The sequence below is a fragment of the Arabidopsis lyrata genome (genome assembly GCF_000004255.2).
Source record: "Arabidopsis lyrata subsp. lyrata unplaced genomic scaffold ARALYscaffold_8, whole genome shotgun sequence".
Taxonomy (NCBI): Eukaryota; Viridiplantae; Streptophyta; class Magnoliopsida; order Brassicales; family Brassicaceae; genus Arabidopsis; species Arabidopsis lyrata.
This window is the reverse complement of record NW_003302548.1, coordinates 1,443,408-1,461,686: the sequence shown is the minus strand read 5'-3', so window position 1 is coordinate 1,461,686 and position 18,279 is coordinate 1,443,408. Positions and strand designations below refer to the sequence as shown.

Sequence of the window (18,279 nt, the reverse complement as noted above, 5' to 3'; positions counted from 1 at the left end):
TTCTCTTGGATTTTACTTCTATTTCTCTACAGAGAGTGTCTACTACTAATATACCATTTCTATTCACTATCAATTGCAAAAAGTATTGAATATGAGAGACTTACTTCAGATTCTAGTTCTCTTCTACTACTTACTAAGTATTGTGTCAATGTTCTTGGAAGTTACTGTCCCTCCTCTCGAATCAGATTCGTGGGCTCACTTAGGCCATCTCCAACGGGTATGTTTTGCAAAGTCTCTCTTTATTAAAATAAAGAAAAAAATAGGAAAAAGAGGAGAGAGGGAGAGAATCGTCGCTCTTTTGGGAGACTTTAAGAAACGTTTCTCACAGATGTCCTACTATAATTAGTCTAACTAAAATATTTATTAATAAAATATGAATTTATTTGTGTTCACATTTAAAAGTTGTGTTCACACATATATGAGAAACTGAAATAGAGAGACGAGCGTTGGTGATGCTCTTAGAACATACCTAGGAAGCTCATATCTAGCACCTGCATTTGAGTAAGAACATTAAACTATTAAAGTAAGGTAACGAAAAAAGAAACTGCATCAGATTGTGTTTTGCAAACCTCTTTCATCCCAACACAATGTTAGGTCACGGTTCTGGACAATCACACCAGCACTGTCAACAATAGTTTGCGCTAGTTTCAAGTCAGCTTCAGCAGCAGCTCGAAGTGCCTCCCAAATCTCTGGTTTTCAGTAATTTTAACTCAGCTTCCAAATGCAGATTACACGAAAGAGATATAAATATATATATATATATATATACCTCTTTGACCACCATAGTGTGGAGAAGTGTCCCAAAATTCCTCACGCATATTCGTAAGTTGTGCCCTTGTGATTGGCTCAGTATGTGCCCACGGTTTAGGTTTCCTGATTTTCTTCTTTTTTACTGTGTCGAAAATACAAAACTCATAAGAGACTGATACAATATAAACAACGACCAATTCTAAAACAGTTCTTTCACTAAGACCAATATTAAAATCCATCTACTTCAGAAGATCATCACAATTTTAAATTCATCAAGACAACAAATGCAGTAGAAGGCAGAACAGAAAAATCAGATGATATAGTCTATTGTTCATAGAACAAAATTTCAATATTAGTAAATGGCCATTTCAATCCCACCATTGGTAACAACTTTCTCTGATCGAACATTCTAATTCTGAGCAGTAGAAAAATGTTCAAGAGCATTCTAATTCTCTTCTGATTGGTGAATTAGCTGCAACATTTGAAACCTGAGACTTCGTTAAAAAATCCCTCCACGCAAGAATCACAACATTACAACACCAGAATAAACTGAGATTTCGTTCAAAAACTAACAACTCTTTCGAAATCTCTCTAAGAATCTCAACGTTACAACACAAAGTATAAATCGTAGTCCAAATTCTGTGAACATGAACGAACAAACTCTACGAAATTCAGACGAACAGAGAGCGAATTTAAAGGTTAAATGAGAATCGATTCCACTAACCTCCGCCTTCATTTCTGGCATGAGAAGATCCAATACAACCCATTCTCGAACCGTTTGATTAGGTAAAATTGGAAGTCGCTTCGAACAAGTAAGTAAAATGTCAGTACAAAATCGACCGCCGGGGACGAAACGGCGGTAGAATCGCCGGAGAGTCGTCTTCAAGAGTCAATCCCGTTTTGACTCCGAAATTAGTTTGTTAGAGAAGAAAGTCAAACAGATCTCTCCGATATTTATAATTGCCACGTCATATTATTTCGGATTAGTATATAATATTTGGAATAATTAAACGTCAGCGTCTGTAGTCCAACGGTTAGGATAATTGCCTTCCAAGCAATAGACCCGGGTTCGACTCCCGGCAGACGCATTTAGTTTTGGTTTTTCTTTTTGCTTTGGAAACAAATAACATTAAAGATAAAAGACAATAGTAAATGACGCCTCAGTTTTATCGAAGCAATGATCTTAATTAGATCAGAACGCGTGAGAAGGGCGTTTTAGTAATTTTCGGTAAAACAAATGCTAGATTTTTGTGATAAAGACAGTACACAAGTCCTTTCTCTTTCTCGTTTGATATTTTCCAATTCCGCGTCTTTCTTTCTCTGTTGAAATCGAAAAGATCTTGCAAGTTTCAAATCTCATTAGGGTTTTTCATTTTGAGAAAAAAAAGGAACCATTTTTATCTCTCTGTTTTGTTTTCTCGAATCTGAAGGAGTAAAGTTAAAAGCTTCGAAGGAGAGAATCAATGGCGGGTTACAGAGCAGATGATGAATACGATTACCTATTCAAGGTTGTTCTGATTGGTGATTCGGGTGTGGGCAAATCCAATTTGCTTTCACGATTCACCAAGAACGAGTTTAGCCTCGAGTCTAAATCCACGATCGGCGTTGAGTTCGCGACTCGGAGTTTGAATGTTGATGATAAAGTCATCAAAGCCCAGATTTGGGATACTGCTGGTCAAGAAAGGTCTCATCTTTTTCAACCACATTGTTCATTTCTCGATCTGGTTTCTTTGATTAGGAAAGTTTTGAGCTTTATGGTTTGTTTGATTGCCGATGAAAGTAATTTTAGAGCTTAGGTTGTTAGATCTGTGTCAATTGATTTAGATCCATTGGTTTTGACAAGAAGAGATCTGGATTGGTATGTGATTTTGAAATTTAGATACGATTATGATTAAAAAGTTTTTAGCTTTATCTAATTTCTTCTCTTTGCTAATTTAGTTTATGTAAGAGAGCCTGATTGGTTTCAGTTGCTTCATTTCTACGATTCCTAGCTTTTTCTTTCTCAGATTTATCGGTCTCTTGGATCACTGTCTTGAAGCTTTGCTTAGTCAGATTTCTTCTCTTGTTTTTGCTTGTTTATGTATGAGTGATTGGTTTCAGTTGGATTCTTAATTTGAAGCTTTACTTGGTCTTAATTTCGAAATTGAAAAGCTTCGAAGCGTACATAGTCTGCATTCGAAACTGAAAAGCTTCTTGCTTTTTTATGATTTTGTAGTCGGTTCTTCTTCGTATTAGCTATGTTCTGATGTTTTTGGTTAACTTTAATTCTCAGTTTCGTTAACAATGTTTGAATAGGTACCGAGCCATCACTAGTGCGTACTATCGAGGAGCTGTTGGAGCGCTTCTTGTCTACGATGTGACCCGACACTCAACATTTGAAAACGTTGAGACATGGCTGAAAGAACTCAGAAACCACACTGATCCAAACATTGTAGTCATGCTAGTGGGCAACAAATCTGATCTCCGTCATCTCGTGGCTGTTCAGACAGAAGATGCGAAATCATTCGCCGAGAAAGAATCTCTTTACTTCATGGAAACCTCAGCTCTCGAAGCCACCAATGTTGAGAATGCTTTCGCGGAAGTACTCACTCAGATTCACCACATTGTGAGTAAGAAGGCAATGGAAGCTGCAAGTGAATCCGCTAATGTTCCATCGAAAGGAGACAAAATCGATATCGGTAAAGATGTTTCCGCTGTGAAGAAAGGTGGATGCTGCTCAAACTAATAAGAGAGTAGAATTATTGTTAACGACCTGAGGATCGGTTTTTGTTAACGGTTCCTATCGAATATGAAGATTGCTTTTAGATTGAGTTATGACCATTTGGTGTATTTCTGTTACTTATATAAATTTATCAATGTTATTGTTTGAAAATGCTTTGTCAAATTTTCATAACCCTAAATTATATCATCTCAAACAATAGGATTGTTGAAAAGAAAGATAAAAGATTCAGCCTTTGATGATTTCAGTTCGGTTTAATTTCATTGTATCGGTTCAATTTGCTTAAGTTAAAATCTGTTCGGTTCGATTTTTTTTTTTTCTTTCCAATCAAACACCATATATTAAGTCACGGAAAAAGACTCTCTTCTAAAGAGAGCCAAATAGGTACCGTCGAACTTACATGAGAAAAACAAAACTCGCAACTTTTTGCACATTTCGCAAAATAGTCGGCGAAAGTATTTCCACTACGAGAGATATGCATAATACTAAAAGTCTAAAAGTAGAAAATAAAGCCTTATAAAACGCAAAATCCTTCAACTTTATAGAAAAAGTAGGCCACTCTTCGGGGTTGGTAGTCATCACTAAAAGATCAGAGCAATCTGTCAACATGAGAATACTCGTCATAGAGATCGCCAATAAGCACTTCATCGACCACAAGAGAGTCTCCAATTCTGCATAAAGGGGTGAAAGACTTCTACGCGAACTTTTTAATCCTACAGCAATCGAGTTTTGAAGTAACAAAACCGAATGGTTTATGAAAATATCCGGTTTAATTTTGGTATAAACGGTTTGGTTCGGTTCGGTTAGCTTTTTTTGTCTATCCCTATTTTGTGCAGCAATCGCAGGAGAAACTCACTCACAGTTAATGGCAATGGCAATGGAGGAGCCACGGAAGCTGAGAGGCCACAAATCAACTGCCACTTGTTGTATAGCTTCACGTGATCGGCCTGGTCTTGTTCTCACTTCCGGCGAGGTTTCTAAATCTCTACTTCAAATCTCTTTCTTCCGATGAATTTAGGGCTTCGTTTTTGTTGTTACTTGGCAAGATTCATAGTTTCCGATCATTCTGATTATAGGATGGTTGCGTTTGCTGGTTTGATTTACGGTGTAAAGATGTTCAATTCATTATCGACGTTGGAACAGAACCGGTTTCATCTTTTTGTTTCAAGACAGGTTCTTGTCTCTTTGTGTGTGTGTCTCTCTCTCTCTCTCAATTTCATCTCTTTGTTTCCATTTGGTGATAACTTTGAATTGGTTTCAGGTAATGAGAACATTCTCTATGCTTCTCATGGAAACGATATCAAGTCTTTCGATGTTCATACGGTAATTCAAAAATCGAAACTTTGATAAACTGTAAACAAATTTCTTCACTCAGTTAAAAGCTCGTCTCTTTCTGCTATTTCATAGCTGAGTGCTAATTCATGGAAGCCATTAGAGAGTTTTAGTTACAACAAAGATGAAGTAAACCAGGTAGAGATACTAAAAAACTCAGACTTTTCGAAAAGTTGTCATATTTACCTATGAAATCGATGTTGATATCTTTTGAGTTTCTTGATTTGTTAAAGGTAGTATGCAATGGAAAATCATCTTTTCTTGCTTCTGCAGATGATTCTGGTGATGTTAAGGTTCAATAGTTGTTTTTGATACTTACAGATTACATAACATGAATTTTTGTGGGACTTTTCTCGGTTTGATAAGTTTGCTCGAACACAGATCATCGACATTGGTCAAAAATGCCTTTATAAAACCCTTAGAGCTGGTCATACAAGTGTATCCTTGCTCCCTTGCGTCTATGTAATTCTATGAGTCTCGAAAAAATCTCTCAAGTCAACACCTTAATGTGACATTTAAGATATGTAGTTCTGTACAATTCATTCCATGGAGACCTTGGGAAGGTAACTAACATCTTAATGTGATTTGTTATTATATAAACACATCTTTTCTAAAATGTCTAATTTCTTTCAGTTATAACTGGTGGACTTGATTCAAAGCTTGTTTTATGGGATTTCTCAAAAGGTCGCTCGCAAAAGATTATAGACTTTGGTAAAGACTATGCCACTGATTCGAGTATCTTTAGCCATATATATATGCAACAAATCTGATTTTGCGAGTTATTTGTGGTAACTTTCAGGGTCTGATACACAAAGCAACTCAGGACAATGCCTAAACCCTGCGTTTGTTCACTCGATAGCAATCCCTGAAATGGACATGGTTGATAAGTTAGGCAAGATATGCGTGGTTGCTAGAGGTGATGGAATTGTCGATTTGATCAATATCGAATCAGAACTTTCCCGAAAAGGAACATCATCAAAAGGAAGTAGCAGCAGCAACAATGTGATCAAAAGGGTTTGTTTAGACTACTCTGTTGGTGGACACAATGCTGCTGTTTCTTGTGTAGCGTTTTCTCTGTTTAAGGAGAAAGGTAGATTCTTGATCTCAGGTGGTAATGATAAGACAGTCAAAATATGGGATTGCTTTAAATGTCTTGATCCAGACAACAACAACAATAACAGAGATTTCCTCCATTTGAATATTAACTTAAGCAAGAAGGTAACTAAAGGTCACATTGTTCTTCTGCTCTTTCTCTTTTGTCTGATTCTGACACTTAATTGGGGTTTTTTTCTTAAACAGGTGAATTGGCTTTGCACGAATCAATCTGATTCTGAGAATCTTGTTGTCTGTGACACAACGAGAGTAGTTAAGGTTTACTCAATCTCTTAAATAGGCCGTATGGGACCATAAAAGATTCATCTTTATTTTGGACATTGGTATTATAAGTGGAGTTTCTCAAGTGGTTGCTTGATCTACAAGTTAGTTTATTTGTTCTTGACAACCAAATTATAAAGACAGAACCGGCTTCTAAACCAACAACAATACTTGGATCAAAATGCTATATGAACTTACTATATTGGTGTTGCTTTATATGATTTTATTTTGTTTCATTGAATTATATTTGTCTAAAATTATTACGCTTTTTAAGATGTTTACTTGAATTAAAAAAAAAACAAATTTTGTTGATAAAAGATCTCATGATTATTTAATTTTTGAATTGTTAAATTCTTTTACTATCATCAAATTTATTACGTACCATTTGCTTGTTTTATACTTTTTGTGTGTTTATATTCAACTTCTCCCTGTCAGATTTTTCTTGTTGTCCTCATTTACACAATTAAGACTTTGTTACGAAGTTAAAATCCAATTTATTTTTCAATAAATTATGTTATAATCATAACAAAAATACATAAATCCAAAAAATAACCTACCATTCTAACAATCTAAGCTTGGAGCAACAAGTAATTTTTTTTGGATACTATGGAGAGACTTTGGAAAAATAACAAATCAAACACTTCCCTCTTAAAAGTAAAGAAGTCTCTAAACTGTCACAACCTACAAGACCCTTCTTTCAAATTCCAACCTTTCCAACATTCCTCTTCTGTCCACTATGAAACCGCAGCAACCGCAACCGTCATTGCTCCTCCTCCTCATCCTACTTCTCTTAGCCACCGTCTCCGCCTCTCCACTACACCCAAAACAGCTCAAATCTCTCCAATCTTTAAACATCTCTACACCAACCAATGATCCCTGCAACAACAACCAATCCTCCTCCACCTCCATAACTTGCGACAACGCTTCTCCTTACCGCCACATTACCTCTCTTTCCTTCACAAACTGCTCCTCCACTCTATCTCTCCCCTCCAAAACCCTCAAACCACTGTCAAAATCTCTCCTCTCTCTCTCCTTCAACAACTGCCCTTCACTTTCTCCTCCATACCATCTCCCAATCTCCCTCCACTCCTTCTCCGCCGTCTCCTCCTTCCTCCACAACAACCATACCCGCCTCTCCGGCCTCTTCCTCGCTCGTCTCAAAAACCTCAAAACCCTCTACATTTCCTCAACCCCAATCTCAACCTCTCGTCGTCTTTATGTAATCCTCGGAAACATGCATAAACTCACTTCCCTCACAATCTCAAACTCAAATCTCTCTGGCTTTATTCCTAAATCTTTCCACTCCAATCTCACATACATCGATTTATCAAACAATTCACTAAAAGGCTCAATACGCATTTCCATTACTCGTCTCACAAACCTCAAGTCCTTAAACTTATCTCATAACTCTCTCTCCGGCCAAATACCAAACAAAATCAAAAACTTAATCTTTCTAAAAAACTTATCTTTAGCTTCAAACAGATTAACAGGAACAATCCCAAATTCACTCTCGTCAATTTCTGAACTTACACATTTGGATCTAAGCATGAATCAACTAAACGGCACGGTTCCAAGTTTCTTCTCCGAGATGAAGAATCTCAAACACTTGAATCTCGCTGATAACTCCTTCCATGGAGTTTTACCATTCAACGAAATCTTCATTAAAAATCTCAACTTTTTCGAAATTGGAGGGAACAGTGAGCTCTGTTACAACAAAACTGTTGTATCCTCGAACTTGAAATTGGAGGGTCTTGCTCCGTGTGATAAATACGGGTTTCCTTTATGGTCTCCGTCGCAAAAGGAGGAATCTTTGTCAGGAGAAAACGATTACGGCGATTACAACGGTGAAGGAGGAAATGAGAAGATGACGAAGAAGAAGGAAGAAGAAGAAGAACACAATGGTTCCAACAAGACTCTGTTTGGTCTCGGCATTGGTCTTTTTTCGATTGTGTTCTTAATCCTCTTCCTCTTTTATCTTGCTAAAAGGTGTCGTTGGATTTGAGAAGTCTGATCTTTTTGTGTGGACTTTACTTTATTAGGGTTCTTTTGAGAATAACCAGACCGGGTCTTCAAGAAATTACTATGTCCAAACCGGTACAAATCCGGTTTATGTTTTTGTTTGGTATTTTACCCTTTTCCTCCTCTAAATGTACTGTCTGTTTTGTATTTGTGAATTGTGATTATGAGTAACTGCAGTTTGTTGTGTTTGTTTTTTTTTTTTCCGACAAATCAAACATATTATATCATGAAGAGTTTACTAAGTATATAAGAGCATCTCCAATGGGAAGCTCTCTCCATGAGACTCTCTCAAATTTTTTAGTATAAATTTTGTGAAAATGTGAGATGAGAACTTTTGTTTTTTTAAATAAAAATTCATAGTTCAATGGTAGGTTCTCAAGTGGAGTTCTCTTAGAAAAAAAATGTATTAAAAATTTTAATTCATAAAACTTAATAATTATAGCAATTCATAAAATATTAAACATACATTATTTTCAAACATTTAAAAGTAGGTGTGCAAATAAAAAACCGGAATAACTATTAATGTGTTTAAGTGTTGATAAACACATTTGTTTGATTGGGACAAAGTAAAGAAATACAAGAGACAATAGAATCTTTTGTTTGATTGGTTTAACTTATCTTTTGGCTTGAGAATTCAATGCGTTTAAACGTTGTTTTGTTTGATGCTCTCTCTAGTTATACTTTTATGAAAAACTCAATTAAAATAAGACTATGATCATTAAGGAAGATGGTAATGTACATAGGAATAAGATTGTTCTAAAAAGGTTTAAAGTACCCATTACATGATTTGATGTCTTCAACAAAACTGAGTTTAGAGTAGTAATGTGGAAATAATAACCAGGAGAAATGTTTGAGTGTAGTTTCAAATCTTGCTTCTCACTCTAACCAACTTTGCTAGTGTTTCTTGAGCAGCCAATGTGAGATCATGGTTATGGCCAAGCATCACTGTCCTGATACTGATACAAGTCAAGAGCGAGCCTTGGCGCCAATATTGTATGTGAGACACAAATGATTTAGTTATTGAGAAGAAGAGGACCAACGTTATCTCCATTATTAGCTTTGTTGTGCTTCACATGACTCCCATCACACAATGGAAAGTTGGAAACGTCCCCGACCTCCAACATATAACTGCTTTTGTATAATAACTTGATGATGAGAGTTTCTAGATTAAGAGAGTTGTTAAGCAGAGATGAAAGCAATTCCCAGCAGATGAATGATGACTTATTGGAAAACAACACAAAGAAATCCTCAATCTCACCATAGTCTCTAAAACATAAAACAATATCAATCAATGTTCCAAGAAGATTAGAGATTCATTAACCTAAACCCCGAGAACAAACTTACCGAGAAATCGAACGAATCAAGTGGATGGCGCAAGAAGGGGCAGAATCAGGTGAGCTTGATGATCCTCAAGCCGTCCCTTAACAGAGTCAACTCTCCACGAATGCGTCGGAGTTCTCTACGCCGGTATGTCACCGGCGTAAGCAGGAATAAGATTCTCCTCCTCTGGAAATTCCTCTAAAGTCTTGTAAATCACATGTTCAACTCTAACACAGTCTGATTCACCAATCAAAACCATTGATTCGATCGAGAAGATGAAATCGATCGAAATTGGACGAAAATTGAGAAACCCCTAAGAGAGTGATAGAGACCTGGACACCAGCTTTGACCGGTGGTGGGATCATTGTCGGCGAGGAAGAGTATGAAACTGATCTTGCTACGATCGGTTTCAATTCTTTTGTTAAAACACAAAATACAACGAATTAAGTCATGATACACATGGGGAAGGGGCTAGATTCATACCTGGAACAAGAAATTGGACCATCCTTCAACGAATCCTTCTTCTCCATCGCCAATCTTCGATTCGTTTTGACTCCATTCGCCGATAGTCTTAACCGTCTATCTCGCTGATGATTCCGGCGGTAGGTAAGTCTCACATACCACGATTCCAGCATAGACTCATCGGAATCTCACGAAATCGGCGTTTGTTCATCAGCTTCTTTGATCGCAATCGAGAGAGAGAGAGGAGTCATGTTTTTTTTTGGTCGTGAGAAAAAACTCATGTTTTTTTTTTTTTCTTTTGTTATAACAGTCCCTCCAATTGAACACTGACACATGTCCGGCTCTCTCAAAATCTCAAAGCACTCTAAAGAGAATCGATTCTCTCTTTTTTCTTAATTTTGAATTATTTTTTTGCCAATTTCAGATGAGAACTCATCAAAACATTGAAGAGAACCCTGCATTGGAGATGCTCTAAACATTCCCAATACAACCATTGACGCAAAAATATTGTTTATTATTATAAACAAATGTCATGATAGCAAAAATATTTTATTGTGAATCAAAAATTGACTCCACAATTAAACGCATTTCGAATACAATACTTCTCAAGAAGAAAATAATGTGAAAAAGGTCTTATTTGTAGCTTGAACCACATATCCGAAGAAAACATTTCTCTTGGTTCTCCGTAGAGTGAGATTCAACTCCTTGCAAATCGATTTACTGATTCAACAACTCATCTCCGAGTGAAATTTTATACGTTCTATCGATAGTTGTGTAATTTCTCTTTTTCTTATAAATAATGAAGCTTTTCAACCGTAGATTTATCATGCTAGTTTTTGTCATTTTAGTTGTTTTACGTTTAGTTTTATCTTTTTATGTAGAATTTAGTTTGTAAAACTTTCGTACAAAATCTAAATTCTCCAAAACTATATATTACTAAAAATACTATTTAAAATTTATTTGAAATATTTCACACTAAAAGGTAGCGATATCAACAGGTGCATTAACACCATCCGAGTTAGCCTCGAGAAAATTTACGAACTCTGTTTAGATATAACCTGTCACGAAAAACTGAATTTTCTCTTTTATCTTTTGCCTCTTTTTCGTGAACCTTTTTCCTTTTATACCAAACCTTGAGTCTAAGTGACAATGCAGGAAGACTCTTCACATAGTCTATCTCTTGATCATCCATGGAAGATTGATAATGGTTCCGTCTAGAGAATAATGAGAAAAATAAACATAGACCACCAATCTTGAAGAAAAGCATCATCTTGAAACTTAGATACAAGATTTTGAAAAAGAAAAAAAAAATCTAAATACTCCCTCTGTTTCACAAAGAGTGTCATTTTAGAGTTTTGCACACAGATTAAGAAAACATTAATTTTTTGTTTTTTGAAAACAAAAACATCATTAACTATATACCTAAACATAATCTGCCCAATAGTAAAATAATATGCAGAATACTAATAGTCATAAAACATAAAAAAAATCATTAAATTTTGCATTGAAAACCTAAAACGACACTCTTTGTGAAACAAAAATAAAACCTTAAAACGACATTCTTTATGAAACGGAGGGAGTATCAAACATTTTTCTATTTACATTTAATGTGAATAATTCATAATAGATCCTTAAATGATAAGCTAGGGAATGTGAGTGTAAACTTGGTTCAGAGTAATCTTGGTAGATTGAAGGCCTAAGTAAGATTGGTTTGATCTCTCGTTTAGGCTTTATTTAGAGCTTTGTTCATGCTATAAAGAATACTATATTTTAATCCACGGTACACCGCGGGATGATTTAATTGTAAAGTTAGTATAAAAATATTTTGTAAATTATATCTCCTTATAACATATTTATTTATATTATAGTTTACAATTGTTATTAAGTAACGGTATACTGAGTCCAAGAGACAATTATTAATAAACTGAGGATTTAACCTGTGTTAAAGCGGTAATAAATATTGATTCAAATTCGTCCGCCACATAAATCCTTTCCAAAATATAATCTGTTCCGTAATTTATTAACTCGTCCCGTGATTTGTTTTTATTTTTAAATTTAATGATTATTTATTATATATAAAAGTTTACAAATCATATCTTTCTCTAAGACATTTATATTTAAATAAACTAAAGATTTAATATGTATTAAAATGGCATGTTAATGATATTTTAAAATTTTATAAATATTGTTATTAAGTAACATTATACCACGGGACAATTTTTGGTTTTATACAATCTTTTCTAAATGAGAATGATTTAATATGTCTAATATTTGTGGTATTACAAAAAAAAAGGATTTAATCAGTATTGAAGCGGCGGATTAATGATATTTTAATCTTTTTATTATTGTTGATTCAAAAACCCGTCCGGCCAAAAAACTCATTTATTTTATTAATTTTTTTATTCATGATATGATTCTGAATCATTGTCTAAATATTTTAATCGATGTAGAACGTTGAACACACATTTTCGTCAATTGGATAATATATGTCCGTTTTTAAAATTTCGAATCACAGTATATGCAGAAAAAAATTGATTTTTTTTACTTTATGTATTATATGATGATTCAAAATAGTTAAAAACAAATCAAACAAAGATGATAGGAGAATCATAATTATAAATCTTGATCAAATCTTCTAAACATCTAAATTATTAAATATAGAATATCCTGTGTATGAGTTAGATTAAATATAACCCGACCCAATAAATTTTTTTGTGAATAATTTTTTGAAACAGATCCGATATCCGATTAACTAGAAGCATTTTTACTCACCCGTCACCAAAGTATTTTGAAAATACTAGTATAGATAAGATCAAGCATTGTGACTTGTAACAAAATCGGTCAATGATATTCTTCATTTCATCAAACCTCAATAACAATGATAAATCTCTCGGGGCAATTTCTGTCTTCGTAAATTCTAACAATATCAGAAAATTAACTATCTTGCTTTTGATTGATTTAAGTTTTGATGATGACAATGAATAAATAAAAAACATATCTCCAAGGTTCTTGGAAGATTCAGATTCTACCAAACTCACGTCAAAAAGGTTTTACTACAACAAGAAACTCTTTAACATCCAAAGATAACAACTTGAAATAAGCTAGAATCAACAAAAATCTTTAAAGATCAAAAGACTTTTTAACCAGTGATGTTCTGAGACTTGTTGAGAATAACTCCTTCATACTTGACCTGGAACCATTTCATTGCATCGTCCTTAGTTACTCTGTGCTGAATACCAACACGAGCCTTGCATCTTCGGCGACGAGCCACACGGTATCCTGGGCGTTCAAGGACAACGTAGAAGTCCATTCCGTAGATACCAGTGGAAGGATCATACCTATATACACAAAACAAAACACATGAGAATAAAATAAAAACAGTAATCACTTCATCTTTCATCAAGCACACATCTAACATTCCACAGAAACCAGTAAAGGCTTTAGTGTTAATCAGTTTCAAATATAACATCCTTGAAAACCAGTAAAGCGTTCATCATTTACTAAACCCAAATCTAGCATTCAACAAAAACCAGTAAACGGCGCATCTATAATCTATTCCAAACTTAACATTCCACAAAAGCCAGGGTACATCAAAGACAAATCTAACACATTCACCAAAAACCAATGAAAGTCTTCATCTTATATAAAATTAAAACCTACCATCCTGACCAACCTGCACAAAACCACAAATTTGGAGACTAGATACTGAAACACTCTTATACATATTTAGAGAATAGTCATTTAGATGCAACTGAAATAATCTTATACATATACACATACACGAAGTACCAAAATCTTTATACAAAGCCAATAATGTAACTAATTCAAGGAATTTTCTTGCAAAACTTACTTGATTCCAAGATCAATGTGCTCTTGGATACCGAATCCAAAGCAACCAGTGTCACTAAAGTTCCTCCTAAGAAGCTCATACTCCTTAACTTTCAAACCACTCTCAAGAAGCTGCATTGCCTTCTCACCTCTCACAGTCACATAACACGCAATCTTCTCATTACGCCTAATACCAAAAGACCTCACAGTGTACCTCGCTGTCATAACAAAACCATAGCATACATCAGATTCAAGACCAACACAAAATCAAAATCCCTAAGAGATTTAGCATTCATACCTTTGGAGAAGACAGGGGTTTGACCACTGAGCTGTTCCAACACCTAAAACCGATATTACCAAAAACATCAATTCAAAACTAATCACTAAAAAAGCCAGCCATTGATTTAGACTAAAAACAGAGAAGGGTAATCATAAAGTTTAGATTTTTACAAACAAAATCGAACCTTTGAGGCACGAGTGAGACGATCACCACTCTCACCAACGGAAATGTTGAGAACAAGTTTCTGAACCTTAATGTCCCTCATGGGATTCGAGAGCTTCTTCTCCGACGCCTACGAGAAACAAAATAAAGTTCAATCATAAACCCATTGAACAAAACACATTTTCATTGAATTGATCTACAGAGAAGTACGAAACAAATACCATTTTAAGGAGATCAAAGTCGAGCTAAGAGAGGAAGCAATGTAGAGTTTGCGAAAACGAAACTGCGTTGCGTGCGAAGTGAGAGGAGTTATATGTGTTGGTACTTAGGGTTTCTGATACCAACGCAATGACGAAATTACCCCTTTGAATTATCAAAATGGCTTAATGGGCCAAATTACGAAGCCCATAAGAAAACCATATATTGAGCCTTATAAGGCAAAAAGTCTTTCAAGTTTCAATCACCAAATGAGTTTTGAATTTAACGAGACAATTGATGACTTTTACGAGACTTTTTTTTTGGATTCAATTAGGTTGAAAAAAATCGACACATGCAATTCATTATACAAAGTTTGAATTCGAATAGTGACTCATCTACAAGGATAATGACAATTTATGCACTTTTGAAGTCTCATCGTGGTCCAGAGAGCTCAATAGCTTCAACAATAAACGAATGCTCTTCATGACCATTACTATAATTCCTAGAGACACTTGGAGCTCTAGCTTCATACCCTCCTTCACACTGTTCCACTAAACCTTCTAGTACCTTCAACACCTGAGACATCCTCGGTCTTAGATTCGGATGTGGTTGTGTACAAAGCAGAGCTAATTCCACAACTTCCTCCAACACCAAATCATCAAACTCTCCTTTCAAATCTCTGTCCACCATCTCTGCAAATCTCTTCTCTGTTTTCAATGTCCTTACCTGATCCAACAAAAGCCAATGGTTTTGAATTAAGTTTTGGCCTCATGGGTTCTGTCTAAGTCGAGTAAAGTTTCATACTTTAAGCAAATGACTCAATGGATATAACAGAAAGCTTCAATCTTTTTTACTTACCCAGCTCAAAATCATTCCTTTTCGAACTTGACCATTGCCTTGATCAATCACCTTATGACCTGTTATGAGTTCAAGAATTAGTACTCCGAATCCGAAAACATCAGTTTTCTCTGAGGACTGTCCAGTGGAAAGGTACTCAGGAGCGATGTGTCCAATGGTTCCTCGGACCGCGGTTGTGACATGTGAATCTCTCTGGTCTAATAGCTTTGCGAGACCAAAATCTCCAACAATTGCTTCAAAACTCTCATCAAGTAGAATATTTGCAGCTTTGACGTCTCTGTGAATAATCTTTGGATTGCATTGCTCGTGCAAGTAAACAAGTCCTCGAGCTGCGCCGAGTGCAATGCTTATCCTCCGATTCCAATCTAGAGACGGCTTTTCTCCATAATTGTCTGAAACATGTCCTCTTTTAATGAACTTTTTGTGTTATATATCAAAATCAAATGAACAAGAAGGATGAGAAATGTTATAAGTTAAAACCTCTCAGGCGATCAGCCACGCTTCCATTTGGCATATAAGGATACACGAGCATTCTCTCTTCTGGTGTCATACAGAATCCAAAGAGACGTAAAAGATTACGGTGCACAGCTAAGCCAATCATTTCGACTTCGGTTTGAAACTGAACTTCTCCTGTATAATTCGGATCTTTCAATCTTTTAACCGCCACAACAGTTCCATTTGGGAGATACCCTTTATAAACCATCCCGAATCCTCCTTGTCCCAAAATGTTCTTCGGACTAAAATTGCTCGTTGCAGTTTGTATTTCGCGAAAACTGAACCTTTTCAGATGCCCGATTTCAAATTCGTAGTCTTGCTGCACTAAGAAATCCACAAAAATAATGCTGAGTTCAGCAAAGTCTTGACGTTTACCATAAAGGACTGACAGATAGAGACTATGAGATGTGTACCGTGTGATCTTGAGAGACGTGATCGATGCCAAAGCACCCAGAAGAAGAGAAAGATTAAAGAGATGATAAAGGCAACAACAATGCCAAATGCAAAAGAGAGCACTAAGCTGTGATGTTTGCTATTGTCCTTCTCAGACAAGCCTGTCGCTGCAGATTGATTGCAGCAAGTTAAACAAGTGAAATCATGTTTTAAATTAAGTTTTCCAGAGAATTTTTGAGGCAAGATACCATTTCTCACAGGTGCAGCATCTGAGCAAAGCTCTTGGGAAGCTGGACCACAAAGGAATGCATTTCCTACAATCCTATAACAGAAATTTATCAAGAAGCTTTCACATACATTGTAACGGTTAATAATCATGTGTTTTTCGCATATCTTACCTGTAGTCTTTTGCTAATATATTTGGAGTTGGTCCGCTTAGATTGTTGAAAGATAGATCCCTATTCAAGTTTTTGATAAAAAAAACATTAGTCTAAGAAACATTATACGAAATAGAAACTTCGATAAACTGTAATGTTAGGTAGAGTAAGACATACAAGAAATAAAGACCTGAGAGGCCAGCGACAAGGTGGGGAATCTGCCCGGATAAAAGATTCCTGCTTAGCCGCCTACAAGACTTAAAAAGAACTTGTAAGATAATAACAATTGCAACATTAACCGAAACAAGAATCATTAATATCAAAACTCACAAGTAGTTTAAGTGAGTCAAGAACCCTAAAGAAGCTGGGATTTCTCCACTAAACCGGTTCCCAGATAGATCAAGAGTTTCAAGCTCAGAAAGTTGTCCTAACTCAGAAGGAATCGGACCGGTTAACTGATTATTCTGCAGTAACCTATAAAAATAACAAAAGTAACCGAATTAGATACAACAAACACATTCTTGAACTCCAACATTAACCAAAAATTCATTTTAACTCACAAAGTATGAAGATGAGTTAATTCCCCAATACTAGTAGATATTATCCCTGATAATCCTTTACTAGCCATCTCTCTGCATCAGAAAATTTCAATAAACTCAGCAAAAAAAAACGTTTCTCAGAGACATTTAGTCGAACAATTGGTGCGCATAGATAGATACTCACAGAGAAACCACAAAACCTTGAGAGGAACAACCAACCATGTTCCAAGTACAAGGATCAACAGAGTTTATATCCCAACCAGACAAAACCTCTTTCTCATCTTTCATCTTATTCTTCACTGACATTAAAGCAGCCACTACAAGAACCAAAAAATCGATAAAGTTAAAACCTTTTTACATAATAAAAAAAAAAAAAAAAAAAGATTTTTGATAAATTCTTCACCTTCATAGTTAACACCCTTTGGAGATAAGAGACTATCCATTGCAAAAACAGAATCAAGAACAGAGTAATAAACCCAGATTCCTAAAAAAAGAAACTTTATCAAAAAAATCTCCATCTAAGAGAGTACGTAAAAGAAATCTCTGGACTTCAATGTCAGTTATCATTTGTCTGCCCTTTCTTCTAGGGCAGACCATTATAAATACATTAAAAAGACAAATTTTTTTGCATTAAATTGTGTACGAATTGAATCGAGATGAAGAAGAAGACAAATAAAAATGGAAGCGGGAAAATCCTCGAAATTGTCACACCATTGTTCCCTTGTCTTCTGTTCTGTAAGACTTTTTTTTTTGTTTTTATATCTGACTTTGACAGTGTTAGTGAGATTAGATCCTCTGTAATCAAACGTACGATAACAATGGTACAACCGGCACACACTCAGTACCCGAATGGGAACCGACTGGAACCCGAAAATTTAGATTTATCTATTCCTCCTTCCGTTTCGTTTTAGTTGTCGTTTTAGGACTTAAATTTTGTTTCGTTTTAGTTGTCGTTTTAGGTTTTCAATGCAAATATTTGGTAAAAATTCCAGTATTATCCCTATTGTTTTAATGTTGTGACCAATGAATTTTTTTATAAAATATATTAATAAAGAGTAAAACAGAAATTTAATGCTTTTCTTAATTTATGTGAAAAAACCTTAAACGACAACTAAAACGAAACGGAGGGAGTAGGTCATAAACTCATATATTCGAAAATCCGAATCCAAACCT

At 35.3% G+C, this 18,279-nt stretch overlaps 6 protein-coding genes, 1 long non-coding RNA gene and 1 other non-coding gene across 8 annotated transcripts; 4 read left to right on the top strand and 4 right to left on the bottom strand.

Moving 5' to 3' along the window:
* Window positions 1-342: 342 nt before the first annotated feature.
* On the bottom strand, window positions 343-1,841 carry LOC9301302 (ubiquitin domain-containing protein 1). The gene is made up of 4 exons (XM_002863411.2): window positions 1,475-1,841; window positions 770-892; window positions 570-689; window positions 343-491 (listed from the first exon to the last, which is right to left on the bottom strand). Exons 1-4 carry the CDS (start codon window positions 1,515-1,517, stop codon window positions 409-411), a joined length of 369 nt encoding a protein of 122 aa, XP_002863457.1. The 5' UTR covers window positions 1,518-1,841; the 3' UTR covers window positions 343-408.
* On the top strand, window positions 1,767-1,838 carry TRNAG-UCC. The gene has a single exon. It is a non-coding gene; the product is annotated as a tRNA-Gly (tRNA).
* A 192-nt stretch (window positions 1,842-2,033) lies between the features above and the next one.
* Window positions 2,034-3,636, top strand: LOC9301301 (ras-related protein RABA1c). The gene is made up of 2 exons (XM_002865181.2): window positions 2,034-2,434; window positions 3,046-3,636. Exons 1-2 carry the CDS (start codon window positions 2,214-2,216, stop codon window positions 3,473-3,475), a joined length of 651 nt encoding a protein of 216 aa, XP_002865227.1. The 5' UTR covers window positions 2,034-2,213; the 3' UTR covers window positions 3,476-3,636.
* Window positions 3,637-4,163: 527 nt separating this feature from the next.
* Window positions 4,164-6,307, top strand: LOC9301300 (WD repeat-containing protein 53). Its single transcript, XM_021032371.1, has 10 exons — window positions 4,164-4,442; window positions 4,546-4,642; window positions 4,731-4,792; window positions 4,877-4,939; window positions 5,035-5,094; window positions 5,183-5,239; window positions 5,322-5,364; window positions 5,435-5,512; window positions 5,601-6,019; window positions 6,101-6,307. Exons 1-10 carry the CDS (start codon window positions 4,335-4,337, stop codon window positions 6,188-6,190), a joined length of 1,077 nt encoding a protein of 358 aa, XP_020888030.1. The 5' UTR covers window positions 4,164-4,334; the 3' UTR covers window positions 6,191-6,307.
* Window positions 6,308-6,485: 178 nt separating this feature from the next.
* Window positions 6,486-8,380, top strand: LOC9299533 (receptor-like protein 55). Its single transcript, XM_002865179.2, has one exon. It carries the CDS (start codon window positions 6,912-6,914, stop codon window positions 8,175-8,177), a length of 1,266 nt encoding a protein of 421 aa, XP_002865225.1. The 5' UTR covers window positions 6,486-6,911; the 3' UTR covers window positions 8,178-8,380.
* A 512-nt stretch (window positions 8,381-8,892) lies between these two features.
* LOC110229651 lies at window positions 8,893-10,263 on the bottom strand. The gene is made up of 3 exons (XR_002333021.1): window positions 9,998-10,263; window positions 9,539-9,911; window positions 8,893-9,460 (listed from the first exon to the last, which is right to left on the bottom strand). It is a non-coding gene; the product is annotated as an uncharacterized LOC110229651 (long non-coding RNA).
* A 2,695-nt stretch (window positions 10,264-12,958) lies between these two features.
* LOC9299531 (60S ribosomal protein L11-1) lies at window positions 12,959-14,572 on the bottom strand. Its single transcript, XM_002863409.2, has 5 exons — window positions 14,468-14,572; window positions 14,269-14,376; window positions 14,103-14,145; window positions 13,827-14,022; window positions 12,959-13,314 (listed from the first exon to the last, which is right to left on the bottom strand). The coding sequence occupies exons 1-5, from the start codon at window positions 14,468-14,470 to the stop codon at window positions 13,116-13,118; spliced, it is 549 nt and encodes a 182-aa protein (XP_002863455.1). The 5' UTR covers window positions 14,471-14,572; the 3' UTR covers window positions 12,959-13,115.
* A 170-nt stretch (window positions 14,573-14,742) lies between these two features.
* Window positions 14,743-17,880, bottom strand: LOC9301299 (probable LRR receptor-like serine/threonine-protein kinase At5g45780). The gene is made up of 11 exons (XM_002863408.2): window positions 17,510-17,880; window positions 17,291-17,423; window positions 17,128-17,199; window positions 16,898-17,041; window positions 16,745-16,816; window positions 16,589-16,648; window positions 16,439-16,512; window positions 16,211-16,357; window positions 15,783-16,121; window positions 15,303-15,694; window positions 14,743-15,170 (listed from the first exon to the last, which is right to left on the bottom strand). Exons 1-11 carry the CDS (start codon window positions 17,622-17,624, stop codon window positions 14,877-14,879), a joined length of 1,842 nt encoding a protein of 613 aa, XP_002863454.1. The 5' UTR covers window positions 17,625-17,880; the 3' UTR covers window positions 14,743-14,876.
* Between the last annotated feature and the right edge of the window lie 399 nt (window positions 17,881-18,279).

Excerpts from the sequence above, each read along its gene's own strand:
- LOC9301302 (XM_002863411.2), bottom strand. The coding sequence starts at position 1,517 with ATGGGTTGTATTGGATCTTCTCATGCCAGAAATGAAGGCGGAG. Across the intron at positions 893-1,474 it reads TGCCAGAAATGAAGGCGGAG|TAAAAAAGAAGAAAATCAGG; the intron begins GTTAGTGGAATC and ends TTTTCGACACAG. Across the intron at positions 690-769 it reads ACACTATGGTGGTCAAAGAG|AGATTTGGGAGGCACTTCGA; the intron begins GTATATATATAT and ends ACTGAAAACCAG.
- LOC9301301 (XM_002865181.2), top strand. The coding sequence starts at position 2,214 with ATGGCGGGTTACAGAGCAGATGATGAATACGATTACCTATTCAAGGTT. Across the intron at positions 2,435-3,045 it reads GATACTGCTGGTCAAGAAAG|GTACCGAGCCATCACTAGTG; the intron begins GTCTCATCTTTT and ends ATGTTTGAATAG.
- LOC9301300 (XM_021032371.1), top strand. The coding sequence starts at position 4,335 with ATGGCAATGGCAATGGAGGAGCCACGGAAGCTGAGAGGCCACAAATCA. Across the intron at positions 4,793-4,876 it reads AGTCTTTCGATGTTCATACG|CTGAGTGCTAATTCATGGAA; the intron begins GTAATTCAAAAA and ends GCTATTTCATAG. Across the intron at positions 5,240-5,321 it reads TTAGAGCTGGTCATACAAGT|ATATGTAGTTCTGTACAATT; the intron begins GTATCCTTGCTC and ends GTGACATTTAAG.
- LOC9299533 (XM_002865179.2), top strand. The coding sequence starts at position 6,912 with ATGAAACCGCAGCAACCGCAACCGTCATTGCTCCTCCTCCTCATCCTA.
- LOC9299531 (XM_002863409.2), bottom strand. Across the intron at positions 14,023-14,102 it reads AACCCCTGTCTTCTCCAAAG|CGAGGTACACTGTGAGGTCT; the intron begins GTATGAATGCTA and ends TTGTTATGACAG. Across the intron at positions 13,315-13,826 it reads CACATTGATCTTGGAATCAA|GTATGATCCTTCCACTGGTA; the intron begins GTAAGTTTTGCA and ends TTGTGTATATAG.
- LOC9301299 (XM_002863408.2), bottom strand. The coding sequence starts at position 17,624 with ATGGAGATTTTTTTGATAAAGTTTCTTTTTTTAGGAATCTGGGTTTAT. Across the intron at positions 17,424-17,509 it reads AAAGGGTGTTAACTATGAAG|TGGCTGCTTTAATGTCAGTG; the intron begins GTGAAGAATTTA and ends TGGTTCTTGTAG. Across the intron at positions 16,817-16,897 it reads TTGACTCACTTAAACTACTT|GCGGCTAAGCAGGAATCTTT; the intron begins GTGAGTTTTGAT and ends TAAGTCTTGTAG.